The sequence below is a fragment of the Hyaena hyaena genome, unplaced genomic scaffold (assembly GCF_003009895.1).
Source record: "Hyaena hyaena isolate Hyena2069 unplaced genomic scaffold, ASM300989v1 scaffold_1, whole genome shotgun sequence".
NCBI classification, from domain to species: domain Eukaryota; kingdom Metazoa; phylum Chordata; class Mammalia; order Carnivora; family Hyaenidae; genus Hyaena; species Hyaena hyaena.
Window position 1 is genome coordinate 1,689,066 of NW_024080633.1, and position 27,527 is coordinate 1,716,592.

A 27,527-nucleotide genomic window follows, 5' to 3' on the forward strand; every position below is an offset into this window, starting at 1 on the left:
GTGTGTTTATTCTCTTGGGATACCGGACGACTCTCTGGATTCTTCTGAGAAGGAATTGTACCGCCTCCGTGGACTGTAACTACCTCTCATACTCTGCAGGCAGGGTTAAGGACCCTCTTTCTGGGATTGCAACAGCACTTCCTTCATCTTCCCACAGTGCCTCTCACTTTACTTTCTCCCGTGTCTGCCTCCCATGTGACATTCAAAGGCACCTCCCAGCAAGGCAGTCCCATGGGGCAGCACCTAGTTTCTGGAAAAGCAAAATCAATCACTCAAAGCACAAAATATGTTTAGGGTATGGACGAGAATACCCTTGTACGATACTGTTTTGATAATGATTCAAAGACACTTTGGTTTGGCTGGTTGACCATCTTGTTTGGGATGGATGGATGCACCCTGACCTCTCTCACTACCTTGCTTAGAATTTCTCAGCATCTAGATGCCATTTATTCAACCTTTCTGCAAATCTTGTTAAGCATCTGCTGGGGTTGGGGTCCAATGTTAAGTGTTAGAAATGAAGTATTTGCTCGAGATTCTTTGCTGGGTAACCAGGGCCTCTGTGATGTAGGAGGGGGAAGGAAGCAGGCTCCAGGGTTGCTCGGACACTAGCTGGGGTTGAATCCTAGCTCTGCTGCCCACTAGCTGTGTGATGTTGGGAAAATTACTCAACCTCTCTCTGCCTGTTTTCTCATCCTTAAAAACTACAGTGTACCCCCCACGTCTCAGACTTGTCAGAAGCACTAAATAACTAAAATGGGGATGATGGAATACATATTAAGTACCCTGGTTCCCTTCTTTAAATCCTAGCTCTTGGGACACCCGGGTGGCTCAGTCGGTTAAGTGTCTGGCTTCGGCTCAGGTCATGATTTCAAAGTTCGTGAGTTTGAGCCCTGCATCCTGCTCTGTGCTGACAGCTCAGAGCTTGGAACCTACTTTGGATTCTGTGTCTCCCTCTCTCTATACCCCTCCTTGGCTCATGCTCTCTCTCTAATAAACATGAAAATTTTTAAAAAATAAAATCCTAGCTCTTCCACTTTTTTAGCAGTGTGACCTTGAGCATATTAACTTCTAGGATTCTTGATTGTCTCCTCTGTGAAGTAAAAATAAAGCACCTGCTAAGATTAAAGGAGATGATGCCTGTGAGCCCGTTAGCCGGGTGCTGCTGGCATGTGGTAGGTGCTCAAACACACATAGCTGTTACCATCATTACTATCGCCGTTATATTGCCTAACATAATCAGAGTGCAAATAGCTATTTTTGTCTGCATTATTATTCTGGATCTATTTCAGTTTTTTAAACAGCTGTGGGTGGCTGGGGGGCAGGTGTACCTGCTTCTCTTTTTGTGCTAAGACTCTGCAGACTCATGAGCAGTGGGAAAGTAAAAGAATCCAGGCAGATGGGGCCTTCACGGGGGGCAGGTTTTGCATAATCCCACCTGCACACACACAGAGATAAACTGAACGCTCTCCCAAGCCCTCTCCATCCATGGCATAATGTCTCTAAAACCTGCACGGAATCCCAAGTAATGAAAAATGATGAGGCTGATTATAGATTCTGCATTGTACACAGGACTGTGTGCCGTATATTCATACAGATTGTCTGCCTTAGTCAAAGTCCGTTCAGAGTGCTCAAGGCTAGAACCATCCAGAAGCTAACAGATCTAGCCCGTCATGGCCATGGGGCAAAGCTGTCCTATCAGCTAGTCTTGTGGCTCCCACAATGCCTAGAATTGCTTTGACGATAGAAAAGCCTGAAAATAAGTGTATGAAGTGGCCCGTCGCACCTGTACGTACTCACATTATCAGCTCATTCACTTGGAAACATGGCCGATTCCAGATTGTAGAGCTTTTAAAACTTATTTTCGGGACGCCTGGGTGGCTTAGTCGGTTAAGCGTCCAACTTTCGCTTAGGTCATGGTCTCGCGGTTCGTGGGTTCGAGCCCCGCGTTGGGCTCTGTGCTGACTGCCGGCTCAGAGCCTGGAGCCTGTTTCAGTCTGTGACTCCCTCTCTCTCTGACCCTCCCCTGCTCACGCTGTCTCTCTCTCTCCTAGAAATAAATAAAACATTTAAAAAAAACCTTATTTTCTTCTAGTGGGAACAATAACACATAATCAGTGGAGACATTTAAAGATATGCCCCTTTAAAGAAAGAGAAAAAAGGGGGGAAAAACCCCATCTATATTCCCATCACCTGACAGTAACCCTGTGTATACCGTTGACCCTTGAACAACGTGGGTTTGAACTGTGCAGGCCCACTTACACATGGATTTTTTACAATTCAGTGCCGTTAATGCATTTTCTCCTCCTTATGATTTTCTTGATAATATTTTCTTTTCTCGAGTATGCTTGTTTTGTAAGGATACTGTATATGAACCACGTAACATACAAAATATGTGTTAATCGACTGTGTTATTGGTAAGGCTTTGGGTCAGCAGTAGGTTATTAGAAATTAAGTTTGGGGGGAGCCCAGAGTTATAGGTGGATTTTGGACTCTCTGCGGGGTACAGGGGGTGGGGGTGGTGCCCCAGCCCCAGTGTTTTTCAAGGGTCAGTCACTTTGTTGCTTTTTTCCTTGAAGCATTTTCATTTTGTGCATTTGGGGTTTGGTTTTACTATTCTCCAGTTTGGGGGTTTGACATTTTTTGAAATTATAATCATACTGCGTAAAAAACTTTGCAGAATATTTCCTCCCTCTCGCAGACTCTTTTTAAGCATATTAAGCTATCGTGGCCACATAATATTCCAACAAATGACTATGTCAGAGTTTACTCAGCTGTTTCCCCTTTCTTGGACATCTAGGTTTTCAATTTGATTGTTATAGCCCCTAAAAAACATTTTGAATATAATTTTTTTCCTGGGATTTCCTACAATCCCAGTTGTAGGCTTACTTCCTTGGGCTGTTTTCCCAGGAGTGGAATTACTAAGTCGGAGGAATTGAAAGGTTTTGCAAGGTGTTTTTAAAGACGTTTTAAAGACTCTACAAACATTTCCTACACTGCTTGGTGTAGGGACGACCTGTGGGTGAATTGCTGTCCTCCTCCCCAGCATCCACCAAACCCTTGGTCTGTTACGGGGACCTTCCCAGATCCACCGCTCCCCAAAGATGGCGGTTATCTGAAAGCCATCCCTCAGGGATCAGCCTGGTTTGACCACCCAGTGAGCCCCAGTTACGAGCAACAGTGGCACAACCATTCTGTCCCCTACTTGTCAACCAGCTTGCTGAGGCAGTGCCCCCCTCCCCAAACCCGGGGAAGGAACGGTAGATTGCTGGACAACTCCTCCCTCACCTTCATACTTTCCTCTCCTGTCTATTCAGTCTGTTTGCCGTCTCGTCGCCATGGCGACCCAGTTCTCAAGGCTAATAGCTATTTCTTGGTGCTTGCAGGAGAAAAACTAGCTGACAGATGAGCGAGAAAGATGCAGGAAAGAAGAGGCTAGCCCCCCAAACGCCCCCGCGAGCTTCGGGAAACGGGCACAGATAATTAGAAATTAGACTTTAGCGTCACACAGACTCTGACATGAGGAAGGTTCCAGGGCTAGCAAGGTCATCTGTTTCCAAGGCTAATTAAAATGGATGAAGATAAATCAAATTACCTCAGATCCCATCTCTGCTTGATGGAGAATCTTTCAAAACATAGGTCAGTGTTTTAGAGGCTCTTCCTACCCTTGGGGGAATTATATGGCTTCTAGAAACAGCCTGAAATGGTCTTAAAGGCGAAGTGAGATTTAACAGCATATCTCCACATCCCACGGCCTTCTTGTCAATTCCACCCGACTGGCATCACCTAGTTCACCAGTATCTCTAATTTCCAGTTCTCACGGGTCTCCTATGTCTCCTCGTCCAGTGCCCCACCTTCCGGGACACACCTCCCAGTGATCCCACTGTGTCCAAATGAAGGCCTGTCCCATGCCCTGCCCGCACAAAAGAGCCCGACCATCAAATCTGAGCACACAGCGTCCCCCTCACTAGCACTCAGTTCCCTGAATAAGCTACAACCCCCTTCCAGGACAATGTTCTTGCCTCAAGTGCATGCCTTTTCTCTTCCTGGAAGATGCCTCCCTTTCCTTCAAAGCCCAACACAAATACTATTTTTCTCTAAATTGAGTCATTTCCTCTCCTGGCTCGAATGCCTCTTCATTCATACCTACGATATAGCTCTTCCCACGCTCTACTGGAAAGGAGCATTTCGGTGGCCTTTCCTCCGTGGCAGCCACAGGCTTGCCTAGGGCACTCATCCCCCTGAATGCTGCCCGGCACGTGGTCAATACCGGAAATTATTACCTCCTCAAAGCTGGGCTACTTGGTTAAAAGGATACATTCTTCCATCTGGGGAGATGAACAAAGCACCTTGAGCTTCTCTAGAGCCCTCCTTTGTAACATCATCAAACATGTACTAGGTTCCTAACGATGGCGTAATAGTTAAGCATGTGGATGCTGCAACTGTTGTTATAGTTGTTTGGGGAGCAAAGCTCAGAGTTCAGCTTTGCTTTTTATCAGCTTTTTGGCAAGTTCTAAACACATTCAAAAGTATCAGTAGAATACTGACCCTCCTACCCTAACTACGTGTCCATCAACCCAACTTCCGTGACAATTAATGTTTGGTCAATTTCATTTCCTTCTGTTTTTCCCTCCCCACCCTATTTGTCTGGGGTTATTTGAAGGCAATCCCAGACATAATAGTTTCACCTGTCGATATCTCATAAATAGTTTCGGTCAAAGATCCTAGCTCTTCTATCTAGTTGCTGTGTCTGTGACCTCAGGCAGGTTAATTGACTTCCTTGGTCCTCATTCTCTGTGTATGTAAATGAGAATAATTACAGCACATCCACCATAGGTTTCTCATGAGGAGCAAATGGAATATTCCATGAGAAACACTTGATACTTAGCATGTGCCTAGATCATGTGCTAAGTGGTTAGTGCTGGCCATCAAAAATCACTATTATTATCACTCTCATTGCTGAATTTACAGCGCAGTGCCAGCATCGGGAACATGAAGGAAAAACAACAGTATTCATCAATAATTATGGCTCTGGCAGCAGAAAGAGGGCAGACTGAGGCATGGAAAATCTGGAGCCTCGGACCAAAAAAGAGGCTGGGAAAATCATCCTTCAGGGTAGGGTGCAGGCTTGAGGTGGGGAGACAATGCATGCAGGGAGATGAGAGCAGAGACCTCCCACTGACTGGCTGCTGGCAACCGCCAGCTTGGTCTCTGTATTTGAAAAAAAAAATTTATGTCTTTTATTTTTATTTTGAGACACAGAGACCGAGAGTGAGCGGGGGAGGGGCAGAGAGAGAGGGAGACACAGAATCTGAAGCAGCCTCCAGGCTCTGAGCTGTCAGCACAGAGCCCGATGTGGGGCTTGAACCCACAGACTGTGAGATCATGACCTGAGCTGAAGTCGGACGCGTAACCGACTGAGCCACCCAGGCGCCCCTTGTTCTCTGTATTTAAGAAGCTGGGTTTTTTGTGTCTTTTTCTTTATTTGTTGGTTTTGTTTCTTACATTTCACGTAAGAGTGAAATCGTATGGTATTTGTCTTTCTCTGACTGATTTTACCTCGCATGGTAACCTGTGCACTCCTCAAAAAAATTACTATAGGATCCAGTAATTCCACTAAAGGGTATTTACTCAAAGAAAATAAAAAATACTAGTTCAAAAAGATATAGGTACCCCTAGACCCCTGTGTTTATTCCAGTATTATTTACAGTAGCCAAGGTATAGAATCAACCCAAGCGTCCCTCCAGAGATTAATGAATAAAGATAATGTGATGTGGAACATTACTCAGCCATAAAAAAGAATGAAACCTTGCCATTTGCAGCAACATGAATAGACCTTGGGGGTACACTTATCGTCACTATTCAGACTTAGTCTACGATGAAGACATGCTCACTGTGGACATTTTTATAAACACAGAAACATATATAATCTCTCTTGCATATGGAATCTAGTCACACTTACCGAGGCAGGGAACAGAATAGTGGTTAGCAGGGGCTGGCGGAGGGAGGACTGGGGAGGCGGTGGTCACAGGATCTCAGGGGCACCCGGGTGGCTCAGCTGATTAAGTGTCCGACTTTGGCTCAGGTCATGATCTCAAAGTTCATGGGTTCAAACTCCCACATTGGCCTCTGTGCTGACAGCCTGGAGCCTGGAGCCTGGAGCCCACTTTGGATTCTGTGTCTCCCTCTCTCTCTGCCCCTCCCCCACTCTCACTCTGTTTATCTCTCTCTCTCTCAAAAATAAATAACCTTTAAAAAAAGGATACAAAGTTTCAGTTATACAGGATAAATAAATTCCAGAAGGCTGCTGCACACCATGGTACCTACAGTTAACAGGGCATGTATTTTATACTTAACATCTGCTAAGAGGACACACCTCATGTCAAAGTGCTCTTACCATAAAGCATAATTAAAGCATAATTATTATAATGAAGAGAACAGGAGGAAACTTTGGGAGGGGATGGGTATGTTTATGGCTTTAATTTAGGTAGTGATGGCTTCAAGGGTGTGCACTTATCCCCAAACTCATCAAGTTGTACACATTGATCATGGACAGCTTTTTACATGTCAATTATAATACCTCCATAAAGTGGTCCAAATAAGTAAATAAAGACTGAAGACACAGATAATGAGAAAAATGAAAACTAGTCATATCCCTACACTCAGTTATAGCCAGGGTGGTTACGTTGGTACAAGCTATTATTATTTGTATTCATGTATACTTTACATGGATGTCATCGCTCTGAATATTCAATTACTTATTCTCCTTATCATGTCAGTAAGCAGCAGAAGAGGTGATCTTACCTTGCCAGGCGCCCCTAATTTTGCTTCTTTTGAAACGCTATAGCTACCAGGGAACCTAAGGAAAAAATCAATTACTTACCCTGTCTTCCCTGTATGGATTTGTTTACACTGGTAATTAAATAATGGATGAAGGGCCGTGTCTCCTTATAAATGATGACAGCTAATAATATATCAAACCTTGATTTTGCACTTCTAACCTTCAGAGCTGTGTGAGAAATCGGTGTTGTTGGGGCTCCCGGGTGGCTCAGTCTGTTAAGCATTAGACCCTTGATTTTGGTTTAGATCGAGCCTAACATCGGGCTCTGTGCTGAAAGCACTGAGCCTGCTTGGGATTCTTTCTCTCCCTCTCCCTCTGTCCCTACCCCACTCGCATGCGCACCATGCTCGCGCACTCTCTCTCTCTCTCTCTCAAAATAAATAAATAAATCTGAGAAAAAAAGTTAAAAAAAAAGAATTTGCTGTTGTTTTAAGCCACCCACTTTGATGTGCTTTGTTTCAGCAGCTCTGAGAAACAAGTACATTCCCCAAACATTACCACGTGTTCATATTTAAAAATTTTTTATTATTGTTGTTTTAAGTTTATTTAGAGAGACAGAAAGAGAACCGGTGGGGGAGGGCCAGAGGGAGGGGGTTGTACAGAGGATCCGAAGCAGGCTCTGTGCTGACAGCAGAGGGCCAGATGTGGGGCTCAAACCTGCAAACTGTGAGATCATGACCTGAGCCAAAGTCAGATGCTTAACTGACTGAGGCACCCAGGCGCCCCCATAATTTTTTTTTAAATGAAAAGAACAAATAGTCTAGCCATAGACTGGGTGTGATTTTTCAAGAGATTATTACCAGGCTCTTGTCCATATGCAAATGATTATTTACTTGGTTGTCGTTACAGTCAATCACCCACTGATTCTAAGTGATGCGCGCACATCCCATGACCCCTCCCCCACAGAGATCTTCCCCTCAAGCCATGAGCACATGGAACTCAGCTGCTGGGTCCTCAGAGGGGCCACACAGAGCCACTGAATGGGTTTAATTAATAGTAAAACAAGATGCACTGAGCTGAAATCAAGTTGTCTGAGGACTACACAAGGGTCCAGAACCAAAGCTGAGATCGGGTTCCTTCCCCGTTGTCCCAGAACAGGCGGCTTGTGGCTGTGTCTCTCTGCTACTTTCTAACATGCAGTGATATGTATATAAGCCAAGTTAAATTAGTCTCTACCCAGATGAGAGAAAAGGAGACGCAGGCTCACCCAGAGAGAGATCTTAGCCAAGCAGAGCTTGTCTTTCCTGTCCCTTGCCATGCGTCGGCCGAGCACAGTGCCTGCCTCACAGTGGGCAGTCGATATTTGTGAAACGAAGACTCAAGGGTCTAAAATTTCAGAGCTTCCAAATCACCTAAAGTGGAGGGTCTCCATGGTCCCAACAAACAGGCACAGGCAAGGCCAATATGCCACTTTAGCAGCTGCACTCCGTGATTTTCCTGCAGGCAGCCTTCAGTCGACCCCTGGAGAAAGGCTAATACGAACATTTTGGGGTCAGAGGCCATCTCGTGTTCTTCTGTTATTGAACACCTGCTGTGTACCACACTCTCTTCCTAGTTCTGGCCCAGGGGATAGAGAGGAACCCAACCTCCTGTGGGCCAGTCTCTGTCCAAGGTCATGTGGGTACGAAGGGAGGCAGGGCCTGCCCTTGAGCCCAGGGACTGGTGGGAGGGATGGGGAGGAGACAGTAGGTCTCAAGTGGAGGCAACTTTGCCCTCAGGGGGACATCTGGCGATATCTAGACACATTTTTGTTTGTCAAAGTGGGGAGAGCTACTTGCGTTGAAAGAGGACAGGCCAGAGATGCTGCTAAATGCCCTGCAATGCACAGGACAGCTCTTCACATCCAAGAACTACCTGGCACAGAATGTCAATAGTTCTAGGTTGAGAGTCTTCAAGAGAGAATGGAATAGGTGTTATAATCAAGGGACAAGCAAGGTGCATAACCAAGTACAGAGGAAATTGCCCATTACTGGTCCCACAGTGCAGTGCCCAGGGCCCCGCAGCCTCGCTTCCTGTCTCCCACTCCCTCCCACACATGCGTGCCTGGCAACCGTGCCTTAAACGCTGGAGTTACATGGGGCTCAGTTTGAAGCCCAGCTCCTCCCCACTGGGCAAGCCACTTAACTCTCCCTAAACCTCACTTTCATCTTTGCTCTCCTCCACAAGCAACAGGACTCCGGAAGGAAGGGGAGAATATTTTTATGTAGCCATGTTTGACGGTCTGACAAACTCCCACTTACCTCACAGGGTTGATGCCATGAAGTGAGGTCATGCCTATCGGGTGCTTTGCTCAGTGACCACACCTGCTAAGTGTTTGTCCCATCAGCTGCTGTGATGATAATGAGCGACGCACCCCCACCGCCAATCCCCCACGGAGGCACCGCCCCTGCCTTGTCCCTTACATTTACCTGATTTTTAGATACAGCTCTTCCCTTCTCCCAGCACATTGTATGGAGAGGGTGACTCTCATCAATATGGCGCCAAGTCCAAGGTCTCTAGCTGTGCCCTGTCCTTCCTGTCTAAGTGGGGGGGTCCTCAAGAAACCCCCCTTCAAAATTTTTTAATCTTATTTATTCAGTTGAGATAGAGAGAGACAGAGAAAGCAAGTAGGGGAGGGGCAGAGAGAGAGGGAGAGAGACAATCCCAAGCAGGCTCTGCGCTGTCAGCACTGGGGCCTGATGCAGGGCTGAAATTCACAAACCGTGAGATCATGACCTGAGGTGAAACTAAGAGTTGGACGCTTAACCGACTGAGCCACCCAGGCGCCCCCAGAAAGCACCCCTCAGTCACAGTGGTGGGGAAACCAGCTTTCTACGTGAGCACTTTGTAAGCACCTCGAACACAAACACAACCCCTCTTGTATTTCCGCTCCTGATGTTGTTGGGCCATTTTACTATCCAGACGAGTTGTCCCAGGCATATCCATCTCTGGGGGCTGCCGCTCATTTGGCACTTGGCGCCTTGCCCTAGTCTAAACTACAGCTATGTCGATGGCATAATCAACATGGCTCAGTTCCCTTAGGTACTAAAGATGTCCCCAAACACCTGCAAGTGAGCCTTTTCTCTCCAAGCCTGAAAGCTCACCTCTGCCTTCTAAATGGTAATTTTCTAAAGGTCAGCAGGTCTGGCTGTCATTCTTTCAAAAACATGGCTGCCCATCTGAGAACTTTCAAGATTTTGAAGGGTCTCTTTGCCCTCTTTATAGTTCTAACCTTTTCCCACAAACTCACGTCTGCTCTAGCCGAAAGCCCTCAGCCACCATGGAACGGTGGAGTCATCAATCAGTGACCAAATAAAACCATACTATCTGGAAGCAAGGTGGTTTCATCCTTAATAAGGAACCAGAGTCCTCTGAGCACAAATACAGAATCTCCCGCCTGAAGGAATTTTGCTGAAAGATGCAAAGCAAGGACCAGTCGGAATTACATGTTGCATGTTCTGCCACCCTCATGCGGAATTTTCCTGAGTGGCAGGAGCTCAGGTTATTTTTTACCCTTGTCCAGCACACTTGAGGAGCTTAAGCAATTCACGAGGATTTTCAATAACTCACTGTCACCCTCCGTGTCCTTGTGGCCATCAGTGACTCATTCTCTGAGTTGAGCAATATTTGCTTGGATTAGTTATATGTCCTTCTATTGGCTGGGTGACAGCCTTCTACTCGACCTTCAAATCTCAAAGAGTTACTTCCTTGGGGTTCATCCTTGTCCCCTCCCAGCTGCTTCCTTTTTTGTGCCCCATCACATTTCAAATGTCCCTCTTACAGACTGTATGACAGATGTTTCTGCATGGAATAAGGGTCCTCTCCTGCACCTTTTCCTCTTCCTCCCCAGAACCTCACCCTCATGCTGGAATAAGTATCCACTGACTGTCCACTTCAGTTCTATTCAACCATCCAAATCCAGCACTGGGAAACATTGTTAAATAAAATAAAACAAACATTGGAGGCAATTCACTTGACTGTTTTTCATCTCTTGCTTTAGTTCAAAATATAATAGGATAAGAATATATAGTTGGGCTTTTCTGCAGAACGTTCTGGCTTTTGGTTCAATATTTAATTCATTTGTACCCCTCATGACCATGGTCAAGAGTCAGTGTCACCCAAGTTCCCATGAAGGGAAAAGAACCATCCAGATTCTGCCATCTTGTTTTTTTGCCTTCCATCTTCCTCATATGCAGAATGTTCTTTACCTCTTTTAATCCAGAGTTCCCGCTAATGGCCTCTTGAAAAAGCCTCTTGGGGCATCCCTACTGGCTGTTCAGTGGCCTAGCAGATACTTTTTTTTTTTAATGTTTATTCATTTTTGAGAGACAGAGTACAGGGAGAGGTGGAGCAGAGAGAGAGGGAGACACAGAATTGGAAGCAGGCTCCAGGCTATCAGCACAGAGCCTGATGAGGGGCTCGAACACACAAACTGTGAGATCATGACCTGAGCCGAAGTCGGCCGCTCAACCGACTGAGCCACCCAGGTGCCCCTAGCAGATACTTTTAAAAGCTACTTAGTGTTTCCCTTCCTTTAAAAATAATAACCATCCTCGAGGACCAGAACTAGGGTGGGGCAAGAGGTGTGACAAAGGTTAAAGTGAAGGAGGGGCTTCCTCTCCGGTGCTGACCCTGAGAGCGAGCGCCTCCTTAAGTTATGCGTCCTTGTCACCTCCCTTTCTCCACCGTAGTCCATACCCTGCATTATTGCAAAGACCTTCTGTGTTACTGGTCCAAAAAAGCATTTGGCTGTTTGAATCTCTTCTGTCTTTTCCCAGTTGGGTCAACCTATGTTCCCTAACATGGTCACTCTTCCGTCTAGGTCAAAATCTGAGGGCTCACTCACTGTAGACTCCTAGAGTTCCCTGACAGAACATAGAAATTCCAGATTCCAAGTCTATTTGCAATGAATGTGTTACTTTTCAATACCTTCTTTGTATTTTAAGCCATTCCAAAGATGGCTGTTGTTAATATGAGTAATCTTCTATAGATGACATTGGTAGATGTGCTTCTTAATTACAGTATTACTCATTTCTTCCTTTTCAAACCTTTTAATTTATCACCTAATAGGCACTGTGATCCATGGAATAACCCATCTTCATTTTTTTCCCCCGTTTTAGGTGGCTAGGCTTATTATTATTCATAGCACAAGCCAAATGCTTTGATTATTAAGTGGTGTCATTTGTACCCTAATGAGTTTGTGCCTTTCACACCATTCAAAAGGAAATTGAATATCATGAAACATTAAATGAGATCCCAACAAAGATGGAGCATTGTTAACGTTCATTACTCAAGTGTGAACAAACTGACTACTCAGTTAGGTGACTGGAGGTAGAAAGATATTCTAGATCATATGGTCAGTGTGGGCCACTGCATCCTTGGAAACTCTTTGGGATATAGTACCGAAGGCCCCAACTTGCCAGCATCTTGTCCCACATTCATTCTTGCTCTTTGTCCTCATGCCCACTGGCCTCCTCTTCAGTCTCTCCTCTCACATTCTGCCCCCTCTCCTCGGAAAGGTCCCTCTCCCTTCTTATCTTAGCTACTTCTTACTCATCCTTTAAACCCCAGCTCAACTGCCACTTCTTCAAGGAAGCCCTCCCTGATCTTCCCACACAGATCAAATCCCCTCTCCACATTCTCATAACACCATCTTAGAATTATTAAGCGGCAATCTGACATTCATTCGAGTCCTTCTTTGATGGTCTACATCTCCCATCAGACCATAAATTTCATGATGCAGGAAGACTTGTAGGTGTTTACTCACCATTGTCTTCCCAGGCTTTCAGAAACCCCATCTCTCCAAGTTCCGTTGCAGACAGAAATCAGAATGCCCGTAAGTGCTGCTCCTCTGCAAACATGGTCTGAACCCATTACATGTTCCCCGTAGGCCATGCTTGAACGCCATCATGAATGCCAGTAGACTCTGTTGGAGCATGAACCAATGGCACAGGATCAACTCTGATAGGCTGCGGTCCATGGGGGCTAAATAAACAAATTAAGAACATAGTTTTTATTGTGAGATACTTGTTATTATGTTTAGCCTATTTAATAAGCAAAACTATGAGTACCTCAGGACAGAGAGAGCCTATTGATTTCGTCCATTACTTTATGCACAGCTCCTGACCAGGGCTTTGGCACTGTTGAATGAGTGACTGACTACATGAATGAATGGATAGAACAGGTATCATCATTTAACATAGTAAGAAGGTGAGGAGCAGAGATGAAGCAACTTGCTGGAATGACATGGCTGAGTCAAAGCAGAGCATGGGACTCAGTGATGACCTTACTATCTCCTGTCGCCATCCACGTGGGATGGTACCAAGGTGGCCTCCCAGGAACAGGAAGTATCAGAAAGAGCTCAGGTAGCTTCTGGGCTCAGGATCCTGGCATCTTGAGGTGTTTTAATGATATAACTCCAATTTCCTCCAGCTCTGGCTGAGATAGCCTGAGTATGCATAGAATCCTGAGCGCTGGAAAATCCAGCTGCCAAGACCGCAGCTGACCAGACGCCCGGCTGGCAGTGGCATCTCGGCCTGGGTGTGGGAGACCATGGCCCTGATTCCACACAGGCTCTACCAGGACACCCACGCAGCACTGAGCAGGCCACCAACAGGCAGCTGCCTGGGCCAGGGCTCTGGAAGGAGTGCCAGATGGGACAGAAACCTGTCGTGGGGCCCAGCCACATGACATTTCACTCTCTCCACACCCCACTTGCTTATTCATCCATCCATTCATTCTGGAGGCTACCATACACCAGATACTCCTATGCACGGGGGGGGTCCCTGAGGTTGGTGCCACTGTCCCACTGCCTGGAGCTGCACTCCCCGGTATGGTAGACATGAGCCATGTGCAGCCACCGGGCACATGAAGCATGGCTCATCTGAATCGAAACACATTGTAAGAACAAAATATACCCTGGGCTCCAGACACAGTACAAAGGGAAAAAGAAGGAATATAAAATATCTCGTGAAGGCTTTATTATGTAGAGTATATATTGAAGTGATGATATTTTGGATAGAATTGGTTAAAGAAAATATATGATTGAAATTGATTTCCCCAGTTTCTTTTTACATTTGTTAACGTGAGTAACTGGAGACATTTTAGTGCATCTGTAGCCCACTTCATCTCACCACTGCACGGCGCTGGTCTAACGTAATGGAGGGAAGAGGGGCCAAGTTCCAGGCTGTGGGTGAGGGTGACTTTATCACTGGCCTGAGGCGCTAAGGGGGCCCAAAGGAGACTTGGCCCCAAATGCAAGAGGTGGGAGTGGGGATGCACAGCAGCTTCCTGGAAAGGTTCACATCTAGAACTGGAGCCCCAGGACAAATCCAGGTGAGCTCCAGGACCGGAACATTCCAGGAAGGAACCCCGTGTAGACAGAGGCACAAAGCTGAGAAGCCCAGTAACCTTCAGATAAGTGTCCAGTGGCAGGGGCGAGGGAGGCGTAAGAGGAAGTAGTGACGCCAGAAAGGACGACAGATGTCAGCTCCTGAGAAGTCAGTCCAGTGCTGTCTAGCAGGACGACAACGTGAGCCACAAGCCACATTTTCAATGTTGTAGTAGCCACATCCAGAGAAGTAAAAAGTGGGGGAAGTTAACGTTAGTAGTATGTTTTACTTAACCCAGAATATTTACCATGTTATCATTTCACCGCCATTGATTGATGTCAATAGCTCGTAATGAGATAGTGTGTAGGCACTCGTTGTTTTTGAAGTTGGCCACGTGGCTGACACTCACAGCACACTGAAGTCTGTGCTGGCCCTGTGTCGGGGGCCCAGTGCCACGTGTGACTTGTGGCCACTGCATTAGGCAATGCAGGGCTACTAAGTTTTTCCCATCATCAACTGCGATGGGAAAAGGTTAGAAGCAGAAGTGACCGTTAGGGGGAAGAACAAAAATGGTAGCCCCAAGAGAGACAAGGAGCTCTCTGGGAGTCGTTACTGCCATCTTTTGGGCACTGTCACCTACTGAGGTACCTCAGTTTACAAACTGGTATTTCGGGAGCATCGTCTCTTTTTGCAGCCTTTACCTCGCGGTGGCGTTCTATGAGGGCAGTTTTGGGGTGCAGAGAGCACAGCCCTGTCCTGGGTTTTGCCCGGCGTCCTGAAAAGGGGAAACTGCTCTCTCAGTTCCCAAGGGGTTTGAACCACCTTTTACTTGGTGACCGGGGACAGATTCCTTATATTTGTCACGTTTAGGTTTCTCATCTGTGAACCTGAGGTGTGCAGATAAAAAGAAGCAACGTATGTAAGATGCTTCAGCTGACAAAAGAAAGTTGATCAGAAAATAGTAATTTCTTTCCTTCTAAGCTGTCATCAAAAGAGCTCTATCACATCTCCAAGAGCAGCCTAAGAGGATGTTAAACTCGAACAGCGTGACTGGGGATCGGGCTACCGCAGACATGTCTCAGAAAGATTCCTAACCCTTTCTCCGTCCCCTACAGAAGGAACTTCAAGGAGTCAGTTCATTTCAGAAAGAAATTGTCCAAAAAAATATGCAGATTAGAGCCAGCCCTACAGGGGGCTTTTTTCTAGTATCACAATAAGCTTTAACTGGAAAGAAAACAGCTTTTCAGTTTCCCTGGGCTCTATCTTATTGGAGAAACAGCACAAAAATTGTTCTGAATCTCCAAGGAGTTTCCAGGTGCTTAATGACTTGTCAAGGTAATAAACAACTGAATTCTGGGAAGTCATTATGGGAAATGTTACCTACCACCTTCCTCTGCCTTTGAGAATCAAATGAAACAACACAGTCTGGGTGGAACTGGGGGAAAGCGTTGGTTTTGAAGTCTGACACACCTGAGTTTGAACCACAATTCTGTCACTGATAGCCATATAGTCTCTGGACAGATTGCTTTGCTCTTTGAGCATCAAGGTACTTACCTGTAAAATGGGTATAACATATATCTTACAAGATAAGAACTATGTATGAAAGGTTAGAATGTTAGTTTTCTATTGCTGCATAACGAATTGTTCCCAAAACGTATTGGCTTAAAACAATATTTGTGATCTCACTTTAAGTGGGTGTGGATGCTGGGCATGGTTCAGCTGGGTCCTTTAGGTCAGGATCTCCCAAGGCTTCAATCAAGGTGTCAGCTGGGGCTGATTCTCATTTCTAGGCTTAACTCGGGAAGGATCTGCTTCTGAGCTCTCTCACTGGTTGTTGGCAGGATCTAGTTCCTCATGGGCTTTTGGACCGAGGGTATCATGGTCAGTAGCTGTCGGTGGGAGGTCTGCCTCAGCGCTTTGTTGTGTGAGCCTCCCCCTAGGGTAGCTTACAATATGGCAGCTGGTGTTGTCAGAGCAAGAAGGCAAGAAGAGTGAGAGAAAGAGACTACAAGACAGAAATCAGTCTTCTATAACCTAATCTTGGAGCTGACATCCCATCACTTTTGCTATTTTCTTTTTTCTTTTAAATATTTTTTATTTCTAGAAGAGAGAGAGAGACNTGATCTATTAAGCAGGAATACTTTTGCTAATTTTTAAACCAAATTCTAAGGAAATAATCTGGATTTTCATCTAGTCATAAGGCAAGCCACTTGTCCTCTTAGACACTAAAGGGGTCACTTTTTTAAATTTTTTTTTTTTTAATATTTTTTATTTATTTCTAGGAGAGAGAGAGAGAGACAGCGTGAGCAGGGGAGGGTCAGAGAGAGAGGGAGATACAGACTCTGAAATAGGCTCCAGGCTCTGAGCTGGCAGTCAGCACAGAGCCCGACGCGGGGCTCGAACCCACGAACCGCGAGATCATGACCCAAGCGAAAGTCGGACGCTTAACCGACTAAGCCACCCAGGCGCCCCCACTTTTGCTATTTTCTAATGGTCAGAAGCAAGTGAGCAGGTCCAGCCCACATTCTAGGGAAAGGGGGTTACCCATGGGTGTGTGTCAGGAGGAAAGGAAGGTTGGGAGCCATTTTGGAGGCTGTCCGCCATGATTTTTAAACATTTTCGGCATATAGGTGTTATGACCAGACGTAACAGCATTTTGAAAAGCATCGTTCACCACAGAAATAAAAAATCTACTGGCATATGCAGTAGAGTCAGAAAATTTAACAATCATATGACACTATCAGCCTATAAAAGGGGCTGATTTTAACCAAAGCTAGGTTTTCCAAAGACTACATTTAAATCTGCATTTAACTTATATTAAATACTGATTTGATAACACATTGCCAAATAACAATGTTTGGAGTTAAAAGGCACTCATTTCTCCTAATGGTTGGTTTACCATGTGTCTGAACCCCTTTCTGATTATTTTAGGATGTCCGTGTTTTTATGGGGATGTAAATAAAAATATGCATTCTCGATTTTCTCATTTAGCAGTATTACAAAGGCATCTTGCCCTGCTGTACATTCTTTGTAATCAGCAGCTTGATTGCCACATAGTATTTCCATTCTGTAGATAAATGGAAGTGTTGTGGTTTACTTAACCATTCCTTCACTCTGATACAGAAGTTGCTTCAAGTATTTTACCACTAAAAGCAATGCTGTGATTGAGTATCTTTTGTGTGGTTTTTTCCCCCCACAGTGTGAATTATGTCTTTAGGATAAGTCTCAGAGAAGCAATTAGAGCATGCACATTTTAATGGTCCTGTCAAGTTTTTATCCAAATGACAAGACAGCTTTGGTTTTTCGAGCAAACACTACTCAATCAGTTCCAGATTGAGTTCTTCAAAGACAGACATCTCAGCTTAGTTTAAATTAAAAAACAAAAACAAAAACTATGTCTTGTAGCCTATGAGGACATTTAATGAATACTTGTGGACTGGACTGAGTGAACAAAAATATTAAAAACTCTGAGACTTCAGGAAAAAATATTTAGGCTAGATCTTAGGTAACTTTTTTTTTTTTTTTTTTTTAAATCAAGAGACGTTGTATTTCCATTGAGGTTTCACTAAGAGATGTGGAGGTCCTATTCTTGCCAAGCACCGGGAATGATTGCGTTTCCTTATCTCATTTAATCCTCACCCCCGCCCCCTACAGCTCATTTTCTGCACAGCCACAGAGTGAAATGCTCAAAGCATAAATCAGATGGAGCACAGGCTTGCTTTTTAAGGAAGCCTTTCTCATTTGAAAGGAAAACTAGATCCTCTTCTCTGGGTAGAATACTAGTTCTGGAGAAACCTCTACTTAAGTGGAAACAAAATGTCCACCCAATAACTGGGAGTAATCTAAGGGAATTTTCCTGAATATAGTTTAGCTTGGGTAATGCATCGTTTATTTTAGTTTAACTATGATTCCGAGTTATGTAACATTTTGGTAAACCGGGCACAAGTGACTTTGAGAAAAATAATTTTACTGGTCAGAATTTCTCTGTCTGATGTGCCCTGTCTTTCTTGAAACCCCACAGTACCCTCCTCCTCACTAACCAGCCTCCCCGATCTTTTTTTTCTTTAAAAGAAAATTTCGTCGTCTTATTTCAGGGACTATCACTTTCATTTCTTAGACCCGAAAGACCAAGCTGCTTGCACGAGCTCAGCGTGGGGCATGAGTGACGCAATCAGAATTTATCTGCACCCAGGGTCCCAAACCATCCCGGGCCTAAGCGGCTAACCTTGAACCACAGCGCCCCCAGGTGGGCGGCGGGTGGTTTGGCTTTTCCACGGGGGCAACTTTCCACCCAATCAGCGCTTCCGTTTTTCTCCTGACTCAGGTGAAGGAGGCCATGCAGCGGATCCACGACCGGGGAAACATCGGCAAGTTAATTCTGGATGTAGAGAAGACCCCGACTCCACTGGTGAGTCGACAGCGGAGAGATCCGGTCGGTTTAACACGAGAGGGTCTATGAGATACAGGCACAGGTCGGGGAGAGGGAAATGCAGGCAGTTCTCTGGCTCGCGGAGACCTGTGTAATCAAAGACCATGCACGTGAGTAATTAGTCACACACGGGGATGCGTGCTGAGAAGGAAAGGAGATGCCTCAGTGCGAGCGTTTCAAGAGCAATCTGAGGGCAGTCGGGACAGAATAGGAATAACCGACCTGTGCCTATCACAGGTGCTGCCCCTTGGCTGCCGCCGGTGGGAGGAATTGCTGATGAAATCCAGTAAATTCACATGCACATCCTCAGCGGAAGGTTGCCCCGGCCTCCGAAGGGTACCCTTACATCCAGGGATCCCCCCAGGAGGGAAGCATGTCCAATTCACTCCCTAACCCGCTGGCTGGGCCGCCGGTGGTGGGAGGGGGCAACGGAGTGTGCGGCCAACCCAGTGCCCCATCAGACTGCGTGGATTCAGAGCCTGGCTCCCCTCTCCGGTGGGTGACCCTGGGCGGTTGTCCCGAGGCTCCATCGTCGGGAGCCCTGTCTGCAGACTGGAGCATGAGCAGTTTTCCCGAGTCAATAGAGTAATACACAGAATGCATCGTCCCATGCATACTAAGTCCTAGGAAACAATTAACAAAGAAAAGACTTTGGAAGTGTTTTTTGTTTGTTTGCTTTCTCACCTGTTTAGTCTTGAACCTGCATCAGGCATTTCTAAAAGACAAAGAACTAAAATCTTCGCATGTTTTAGTGTGTGTGTGTGTGTGTATGTGTAAGTGTTTCCTTGGCTTTTGTGACCTTAATGTAGTTCGGGAATGGTGGTCATTTCACTCATTGAAGGGTGATTTCATGAGAGGGCATTTCACAAAGTGCAAGTGACGGATAATCACAGGGACATCGTTTATTAAGTGCTTACTAAGTTCTAGGACTGCACAAACAGTCGAAGGCAGATGAGGAGACAGAGGCTGGGCTCTCGGTCTTCCGGTGCACTTCTGTTGTTCTTAAAACACATGACCGGGTCTGTTTTACCCCATCAGCAGAGGGGATCTAGAGCCATCCTGGAAAGATTGTTTCAAGCAAGACAGCTGATATCAGCTCCTTCCTGTGTCTGTTACACAAGCCGAGGCGCTGCTGGGCCCTCGGGCTTTGGGGAGGCCCGTCTGACCACCTAGGGTTCTCATCAGAGCAGGCGCTGAAAAGCCCCACTTTGAGGGTAAGACCTCAGAGCCTCCATGGTCCTGGCCTCTGAAGCTCAGGAGGCTTTTACCTTAGGACCCACAGAAACAACGAGATGTGGGGAGTGGCCAACTGAGACCCGGGGCGTTTGGAAGGCCTGGCCTGCCTGCATAGAGACGAGACTTGAAGGAGAAGGAACATGTCGTCAGGCCAAACAGGGGGCATCGTGAGACCCAAGGTGGGTCCGCTGCAGTCTTTTCTATGACCAGCACCTAACAGGAAAGGCAGTGGCGCAGGGTCAAGGCTCCTCAGGAACGTGTCATTCCCGCTCGGCAGCTGTTGGGGGTGGGGGCCGTGAGGGGCCTACAGAGGCGCCTTCTACTAGGATGGCCACGTTCAGAGCTCAGGCCGAGTCAAGGGCCCTGGGTCTGACCAGGTGAATACACTGCACGGCCCTCCCCCTCCCCTAGGAACTACCGGGCCTCCAAGGTGTGTGGGCAGCGTGGGTGGGCACTGCCCACAGCTCTGGAAGTGGCTTTGCCAGGAGACACCAAGAGTGAAGTCTCCCCTGCAGAGGACCTTCCCTCAATGAGGCTGAGCCGGGGCGGAGCTGGGCTTGTCGGATGATGGGCCGGCCACAGGGTCACAGCACAGATGGGGCTGCTTCCTCCAGACCCCGCGGTATCAGAGGGCAGCTCTGGCCCTGTCCTCACCGGTGCCCCTGGGAACAACGGTGGCCTTTTCCGAGGCCTGCTGACCTCTGCTGGCCCACCACTGCCTCGGGTGCGTCACCTCTGAGGGTCCGTGTGCACTGGCCATCCGTGCACGTGGGGCAGTAGTTACTGATCCTGCTACTTCTTGCTGAGAAGGTAGAAAGGGGTAATGTGCATGAAGTTCCCTGGCACCCTGGTGAACTGGGGATACATACTAAGAAGGGAGTGATTATTTTTCTTTAATGTTTATTTGTTTTTGAGAGAGACAGAGACAGAGTGTGAGCAGGGCAGGGGCAGCGAGAGGGAGACATAGAATCTGAAACAGGCTCTGAGCTGTCAGCACAGAGCCCAACGTGGGGCTCAAACTCACGAACTGAGATCACGACCTGAGCCAAAGTCGGACGCTTAACCGACTGAGACCCCCAGGCGCCCCAGAGCTCTCACGAGGATTCACTCGCCATTCTCAGAGTACGTATTGCATGCTACTATGTCCCAGGCACCATGCTGGGTGCAGAGGGTACAACAGGAAGACCTCAGGACACCAGGTCATCTCCCACGGTGTCTGCAGTTCCCACGGTGGGGCAGGTGCTCAGCAGTCAAGAGACCATCTGTGCAGATGGGACACTGCTGATCTGTGCTACAAAAAGAGCTCATCGTGGGGGGAATCGTTCCAGTTAGGGAAGTCTGGGAAGGCTTCCTTGAGGAAGCGGGCTGAGTGCTAAAGGTAAAGTAGGCACCAGTTAGGGGAGGGAGTGGCGGGCTGACACTCCAGGAAGAAGACACTGCATGTGGCCAGGAGGGCAAGTTCAGCTCCAGGACAGGCAACATGAGGAGGCCTGAGAGCCGGGGGTCCAATTCCTGTCTGAAAGAATAAGTGGTGAGCACAGGCCAAGATGTGGGGCTCAAGGCAAATGACCTAGATTAGAGCTTAGGAGTGGAAATCTGAGACCCAGTTCACTAAGGGGGCTGCTAGTGGACGGGACCAGGATGTCTTGAGCATCTGTCATGGGCTCGGCCCTTTGCTGGATGCTTCAGATACATCACTTTACTTTGTTTCACTTGGTTCTCATGATAGCAGATGGGCTTATCCCCATTGTAACAACACACAAAAGGGAGAAGTCCACCGTTGTGGACACGGTGTTCTGTGTAGACAACAAAGGAGACAGATCGTTGTGGACACGGCGTTCTGTGTAGACAACAAAGGAGACAGATGTGCATTTGTTAGTATTGTTGTTCTGGCTTCTTGGTAAGTGACAGCACCAGGATTTCGAGCATGGCTAGTGCAGCAGACGCTATCAGTGCCTACGCACGGCCCCCAGCACCTGGCCCCTCCGTCTGAGAGCCTCCAGCCCCAGAAGCGTGTTTGGCCAGAGATGCCGAGGAGATGCCCACCTGAGCCATTCCCTGGCTTCTTCCCCTTCATGAGGGACGACTGTGAGGTGTGCCCCCCACTGTCTCGCAGCGGTCCCCAGGAGGACCAAGCCCTAGCTGCCCACATCGGGAGCCTACTGATTAACACATCCTGTACTCCCCCTTGCCTTTTCTGTCTCATCGCCTTACTCTCTACCAGCGCTTCCAAATCCCTGCTCTCACATCCTTATGTCAGACCGGCCACCCTAAAATAGCTACTACCACACTGCCCTCCTGAGGAAGGAAACAACCCTAACTCGTAGCCCCTGAAGGAGTCCTTCCCGCAGGGCTTCCTCAGATGCCCCGGGAAGGCAGGAGCCAGATCGCAGACCTTCTAACCCACACTCTGTTGAATTGCAGATGGCCAATGACAGCACAGAGACCAGCGAGGCTGGAGAAGAGGAGGAAGACCATGAGGGTGACAGCGAGAACAAGGAGCGGATGCCCTTCATCCAGTAACCTGGGGCCCCGGCGGGAGAAGAGGAAGGGTGTGACGTGGAAGGAGAGGGGCCGGTTGAGGAGGCTCTTCTGCGCCCCGGTGAACAAACGCTGTAGTCCACTGTGTGTCGTCTTTGTCTGCAGTCAACTGAGCTAAAAAGCTGTTGATCACTGTTGTTTTTGAAAATAAGTGCCAATCCCATTCCATGCAGTATTACGTCCCTCCCCCACCTGTGCAGTACTCTCTCCCCTCTCCCCTACTTCACAACCATCCATCTTTGGGTCCTTCTTGACAGTTCGTAGAACAGCCTTGCAAATGAATACGAGCCCTCAGGCCCAGTGGCTATGAGACCAGACCTGGGCAAAGACAGGTTTGGATTGAAGGGTGTTGTCCGGATCCTGGGAGTCTTCAGGCCAATGACACTTTTTGCTGGCAGCCACCCCTGTTTCTGACAAGAGCACTTGCCCAGAAAGAGGCCAGAAGAAAGAGGGTAGGCCGGGAGGTGTTTTTGATGAGCCCACACACTTAGGATCTCTCCAAATAATCCTTTCCCTCCTCCCCACTTAAGAGGCAACTTCCTTCCATGCATTTGGTTGTTTAATTGTCTAAAGGTTGAACCACTCTCCTCTCAGCCTCTGATGCTTGATCCCTTCGCTGGTTCTTACCCATCACCATGGGAAAACAGATGTGGAGTTTTCAGGATAGAAGATGGGTCAACAGCATGAGTTTGAGGACCAGCCACAGAGACTTCTCCTCTGAAACCACATCTCAGGAGCAAAATCCTCCCTCCTCCCACCATGTATATTTTATTTTAATTTTAAGAAAACTCACCACGTGTGGGACTATTTCAGAAGTCCATACTAAGATTTGCCTACATATGCACACTTGCCGTGGGCATTACTGATCTTGCTGTTTTCATTTCCCAGTCGTGAGCAGCTACCTTTACCAAGGGTCCCCCAAGGAAGCCCTCCCGTGTAGACCATATTTGGGGAAAACAATCAATGAGTATCTCTTTTCTTGCCAAAGCATGTTCCGACATGTAACAAACTCTACCGATACAAACGGCTGGCGTTCAGTATCTAATGCCAAACTCGCAGTCCCTCTCCTCTGAAATATAAAATTATGGTGCAGACTCTTTGCAGGGCCCCTGCTTTTTGGAAATCAGGGACAAAACTACTTGATTGCACATCCAATTTTCCAGCTCCTAAACTCCAAGGAAACCCCACACCCAGCCCCACCATACTTGACCTGCCTTGAGGCCAACAGGTTGCCCTGAAGGATGAGGGAGGGGCTCAGTGTCTCCCCAAGAGGGCTCCTCTTTCCCTCCTCTACTCCTTTGGCTCAAAGGGTGACTCCCTCACTCACACTCCAAGCTGGAGACATGTGGAGCCCACATGATTAGCAATCCCAAGTCGCTCTGCTCTCTGAAAGACCTTGGAGGGCTCCCACATTGCCCCATCTCTCCACCAGTGAGCCTTAGGGTGGACCCAGCTCCTTCCCCAAATGATGGGAAGGAAAGTACTCCAGCAGTTACCTTTTCATTTCCAAAGTCCTTTTGTAACAAATGTCACCTCACCAATCACGTTCTTTTTTCCCCTACCCCAAGCTTGTGATGCTGACGTATTTATGCCAAATATCTATCTGAAGGGAGTTTCTCCTCATTGTGAATGTACTTGTGAAATATGAAGACATCTGCCATCTGATTGGCAGGGAGAGGACAGTATCTCAGAAGAAGGCACTGACATCTTCTGTTCGTACCCCAAGCCTCACCAGTGTTTCATTTCTGGGCCATTTAGAAAGATAATGTGGAGGTTTATCTCCCCCACACTCAAAACTTTTGCCAAACACTGTATCATTGGTCATGTTTCTCCCATAACCAAGCCGACAATGAGGTTTTAAGAGAACCACCCAAGTGACGTTCCTGGTGAGCTGAACGGAAATGGCATTTTCTAGGGCTGGGGTTACAAAGCCACTGGCCACGTCAGGGCTGTCCTCTGCGAGGGGGTGAGAACTCTCTGTGCAGAATCCTGCTGACCTTCGTTCTGTCCAGAGGAGAGGCATTAAAAAAAATTATGCTTCCCCCAAGTGGGTTTCTTAGCTAGCAAGATTAAGACAGTCAAATTATGGCCGTGGGTTAAAGAAGAAACCCTTTTGCGTCCTCAGAATACAGGGTGAGAAGAGAAGTCAAGGTCAAGCGGTGTCATGAAGAACAGGATAAATACCAAAATTAACCGTGTAACGCACTCTCATTTTTAAGCACCTTCTTCCTGTCACGTGATTGGTTTTCTGAAGGAAATGTAAAGAAAGGCTCAGTTTGCCTTAAAGGAACTGTGAAGGCTTCTCTCATCTAAACTTGATTGGAATGAACTGAAACATTGTCTAATGTATTTGTGGCTTTAGAGCTTTTGTTACATTGTGCCTACAAAGCAAATTATGTTTACATAAAATATATAAATAAAGTATTCAGCATAGCATAACCTTGCCTGGCATCAGTGACCCCACACCCATGGCCGTTGGGAAACCATCCCCACTATTAAAATGTAAGGAGTGGGTGACTGGAAAAGAAAAAAAGTTAAAAATATGTGATAGAAGAATCTTCACATGAAAAACTAAAGATGGTATAGAGAAAATAGGAGTCAAAAGAAGACAAGCTAAAGGCTTTTTTTTAAAGAAAAAAAAAACATTTAAGTTTCCTCAAGCAAGAAAGTCAAACCACTAAACAACGATTAAAGACATCAGATAAAAATAATAATGGCAATAATTGTGATGGCATTTATAAGGCACCTACTATATACTGTTAAGAGAACTGTATAGATAAAAATTATAGTTAAATAATATATATGATAACTCCCAGTGGCCCTGAGAGGTAGGGTTTATCATTACACCCATTTCATAGGTGACAAAACTGAAGATTAAGGTTTTGCACTTGTCCAAGATCACACAGCTAGTAACTGATGGGGCCAGGTTTTTGATCCATGCTAGAATCCGTGCTTTTAACCACCCTATCATGCATCTTGGCTTAGATAAGAGTGAGATAGGACACATTTCAAATTACCGGCCTTTGTTTCCTAGAAACTCTTCAGGTATTCTGTTTCCTCTGATTTCAAGAATATGTTTATAAATTTGTTTTGCTTTACAGCAAATACTATGCATATCAAGAAGCATTTTTTTTCCTGGTTCTCTAACAAAAAAATGTTCAATGAACTACTGATTTAAAAAAAAACAATTTAAAAATGCTTTTATTCATATTTTGAGAGAGAGAGATAGAGACAGAGTGTGAGCAGGGGAGGGGTGGAGAGAGAAGGAGACACAGAATCCGAGGCAGGCTCCAGGCTCTGAGCTGTCAGCACAGAGCCGACACGGGGCTCAAACTCATGAACTGTAAGATCATGACCTGAGCTGAAGTCAGACGCTTAACCAACCGAACCACCCTGGTGCCCCTAAAGTACTGATTTTAAAACTCTCACATCTCAACCATTTTCATTTTCATGATTTAATATCCTCAAGGTTATCAAAGAGGTACACAAAAGTAAATCCCCAAGGCTGATTTCATGAAAGAGGAATTCTTGAATAGGGAGGCTTTAGTGTGTTTACCATATTCCCAGCAGGAAGCTGAAAAAATAGAGCTAAACTCCATGTCAATAAAACACGACATACCTAAAACTGGAATTTACAAGATAGAAAGTTACTTTACTTGCATTGTCAGTGAAATTCCCTCAAAGTGCCTGCACAAACAATTGTCTCATATAGTCTTATTTAATGTTCATGTACTCCATATAAAGCTCATGGTCTCACTTACAGTGTTGGTGCACTGTCACATTTAAACACAGTCCAGCAACCAAAACTGGAATCTAAACTAAAATCCACATCTTCACTTACAACTCTGTGAATGGGGAAGAGGTCAAGCAGTTGGAAACAAATTTCTTTCAGCGCTGCAAATGAGGTTTGGGTAGTAATGGAGGTAAACCTTTCAAAAGCCATTTGGGGCACATAGGGAAATGTGTATAGAAGCAAAGAGGTAAGAAAGAACTTCTGAAGGGCATATTGAGGAGTAGAGAGGAGAAGAGTGTGGCTGAAACACACAGATGGGCATGGAACGGAGCAGGAGAAAGGCATGATGGGAAGTCGGTACCAGGTTTGGAGGTCTCTGAAAGCCAAGTCAATAATTTTGGATCTCTGTGGAAAGGAATGGGGACATGTGGTGGTGCGGCATGACAGTTTGGGGGTGGAGGTGATTACTGAGAGTAAGTACAGGGTTCAGGGGGAAGAGGGATATGAGACGGGTCAAAGTGTGGACCTAGTGAGACATCAAGTACCTCAATTCCCCCTGCCCTGTTTGGGCCCTCCAGAATCAGACGTTGAAACAAGGATCCCACGAAGCACAGCTTGGGGGTGGGAGGAATATAAAACAGGAAAGGGAAGCCAGTGGATGAGCAGGTTACCACCGCGGGAGAGGTAAACAGGCCCCCAAGCTGTCTCATTTGAAAGATGAGCACGTGGTCATATTTATCCATCAATTCCCATGCATCACTGGTAGAGAGAGCTATTTCCAACCAGCGTGTTGATTCCCTGACACGCTTGACCTACCCCTTGTGTGAACCATGCACACTGCTGTGCCCAGACGATGCCCTCAGATGGACAGCCGCAGGAGCCATTAGGGTATATGGGAGCAGGGGCGCCTGGGTGGCTTAGTCGGTTAAGCGTCCGACTTTCACTTAGGTCATGATCTCGCGGTTTGTGGGTTCGAGCCCTGCGTCGGGCTCTGTGCTGACTGCCAGCTCGGAGCCTGGAGCCTGTTTCAGAGTCTGTGACTCCCTCTCTCTCTGACCCTCCCCTGCTCACGCTGTCTCTCTCTCTCCTAGAAATAAATTAAAAAAAAAAAAAAAAAAAAGGTATATGGGAGCAGTGAGGGGATATGGGACAGGGAAGTTCCCACCATTCCTACTGTAACCCTTCCAGGGAATTTGCTCTTTCTTCCAAAGTCAAAGGGGGAAGCTTTTGAGGCTCCCCACTAACCAGTTTCCAGGCTTACTAACTACGCCCCATTCTGGTTGTCCCATTAGCTCACCGCACCCCTTCTGTTTTGCTTTTCATTTTGTTAATTGGTCTTTTGACTTGACGAATATGGTTTCTACTTCGAAGAGACCAGCCAAAATGCTCCCCTTTCCCTGACCCTTCACTGTGATGAGTTACTTCACTGGGGAATGAAAT

General features: G+C 46.6%; 1 protein-coding gene across 1 annotated transcript in view; it reads left to right on the forward strand.

Moving 5' to 3' along the window:
- Nucleotides 1-24,793, forward strand: part of VAT1L (vesicle amine transport 1 like) — a 150,871-nt gene extending 126,078 nt beyond the window's left edge. Inside the window, exons 8-9 of the mRNA XM_039223466.1 lie at nucleotides 18,473-18,556; nucleotides 22,238-24,793. Of these exons, the coding sequence (XP_039079397.1) occupies nucleotides 18,473-18,556; nucleotides 22,238-22,336 (183 nt within the window). The 3' untranslated portion in view covers nucleotides 22,337-24,793. The remainder of the gene's footprint in view (nucleotides 1-18,472; nucleotides 18,557-22,237) is intronic.
- The last annotated feature ends 2,734 nt before the right edge of the window (nucleotides 24,794-27,527 follow it).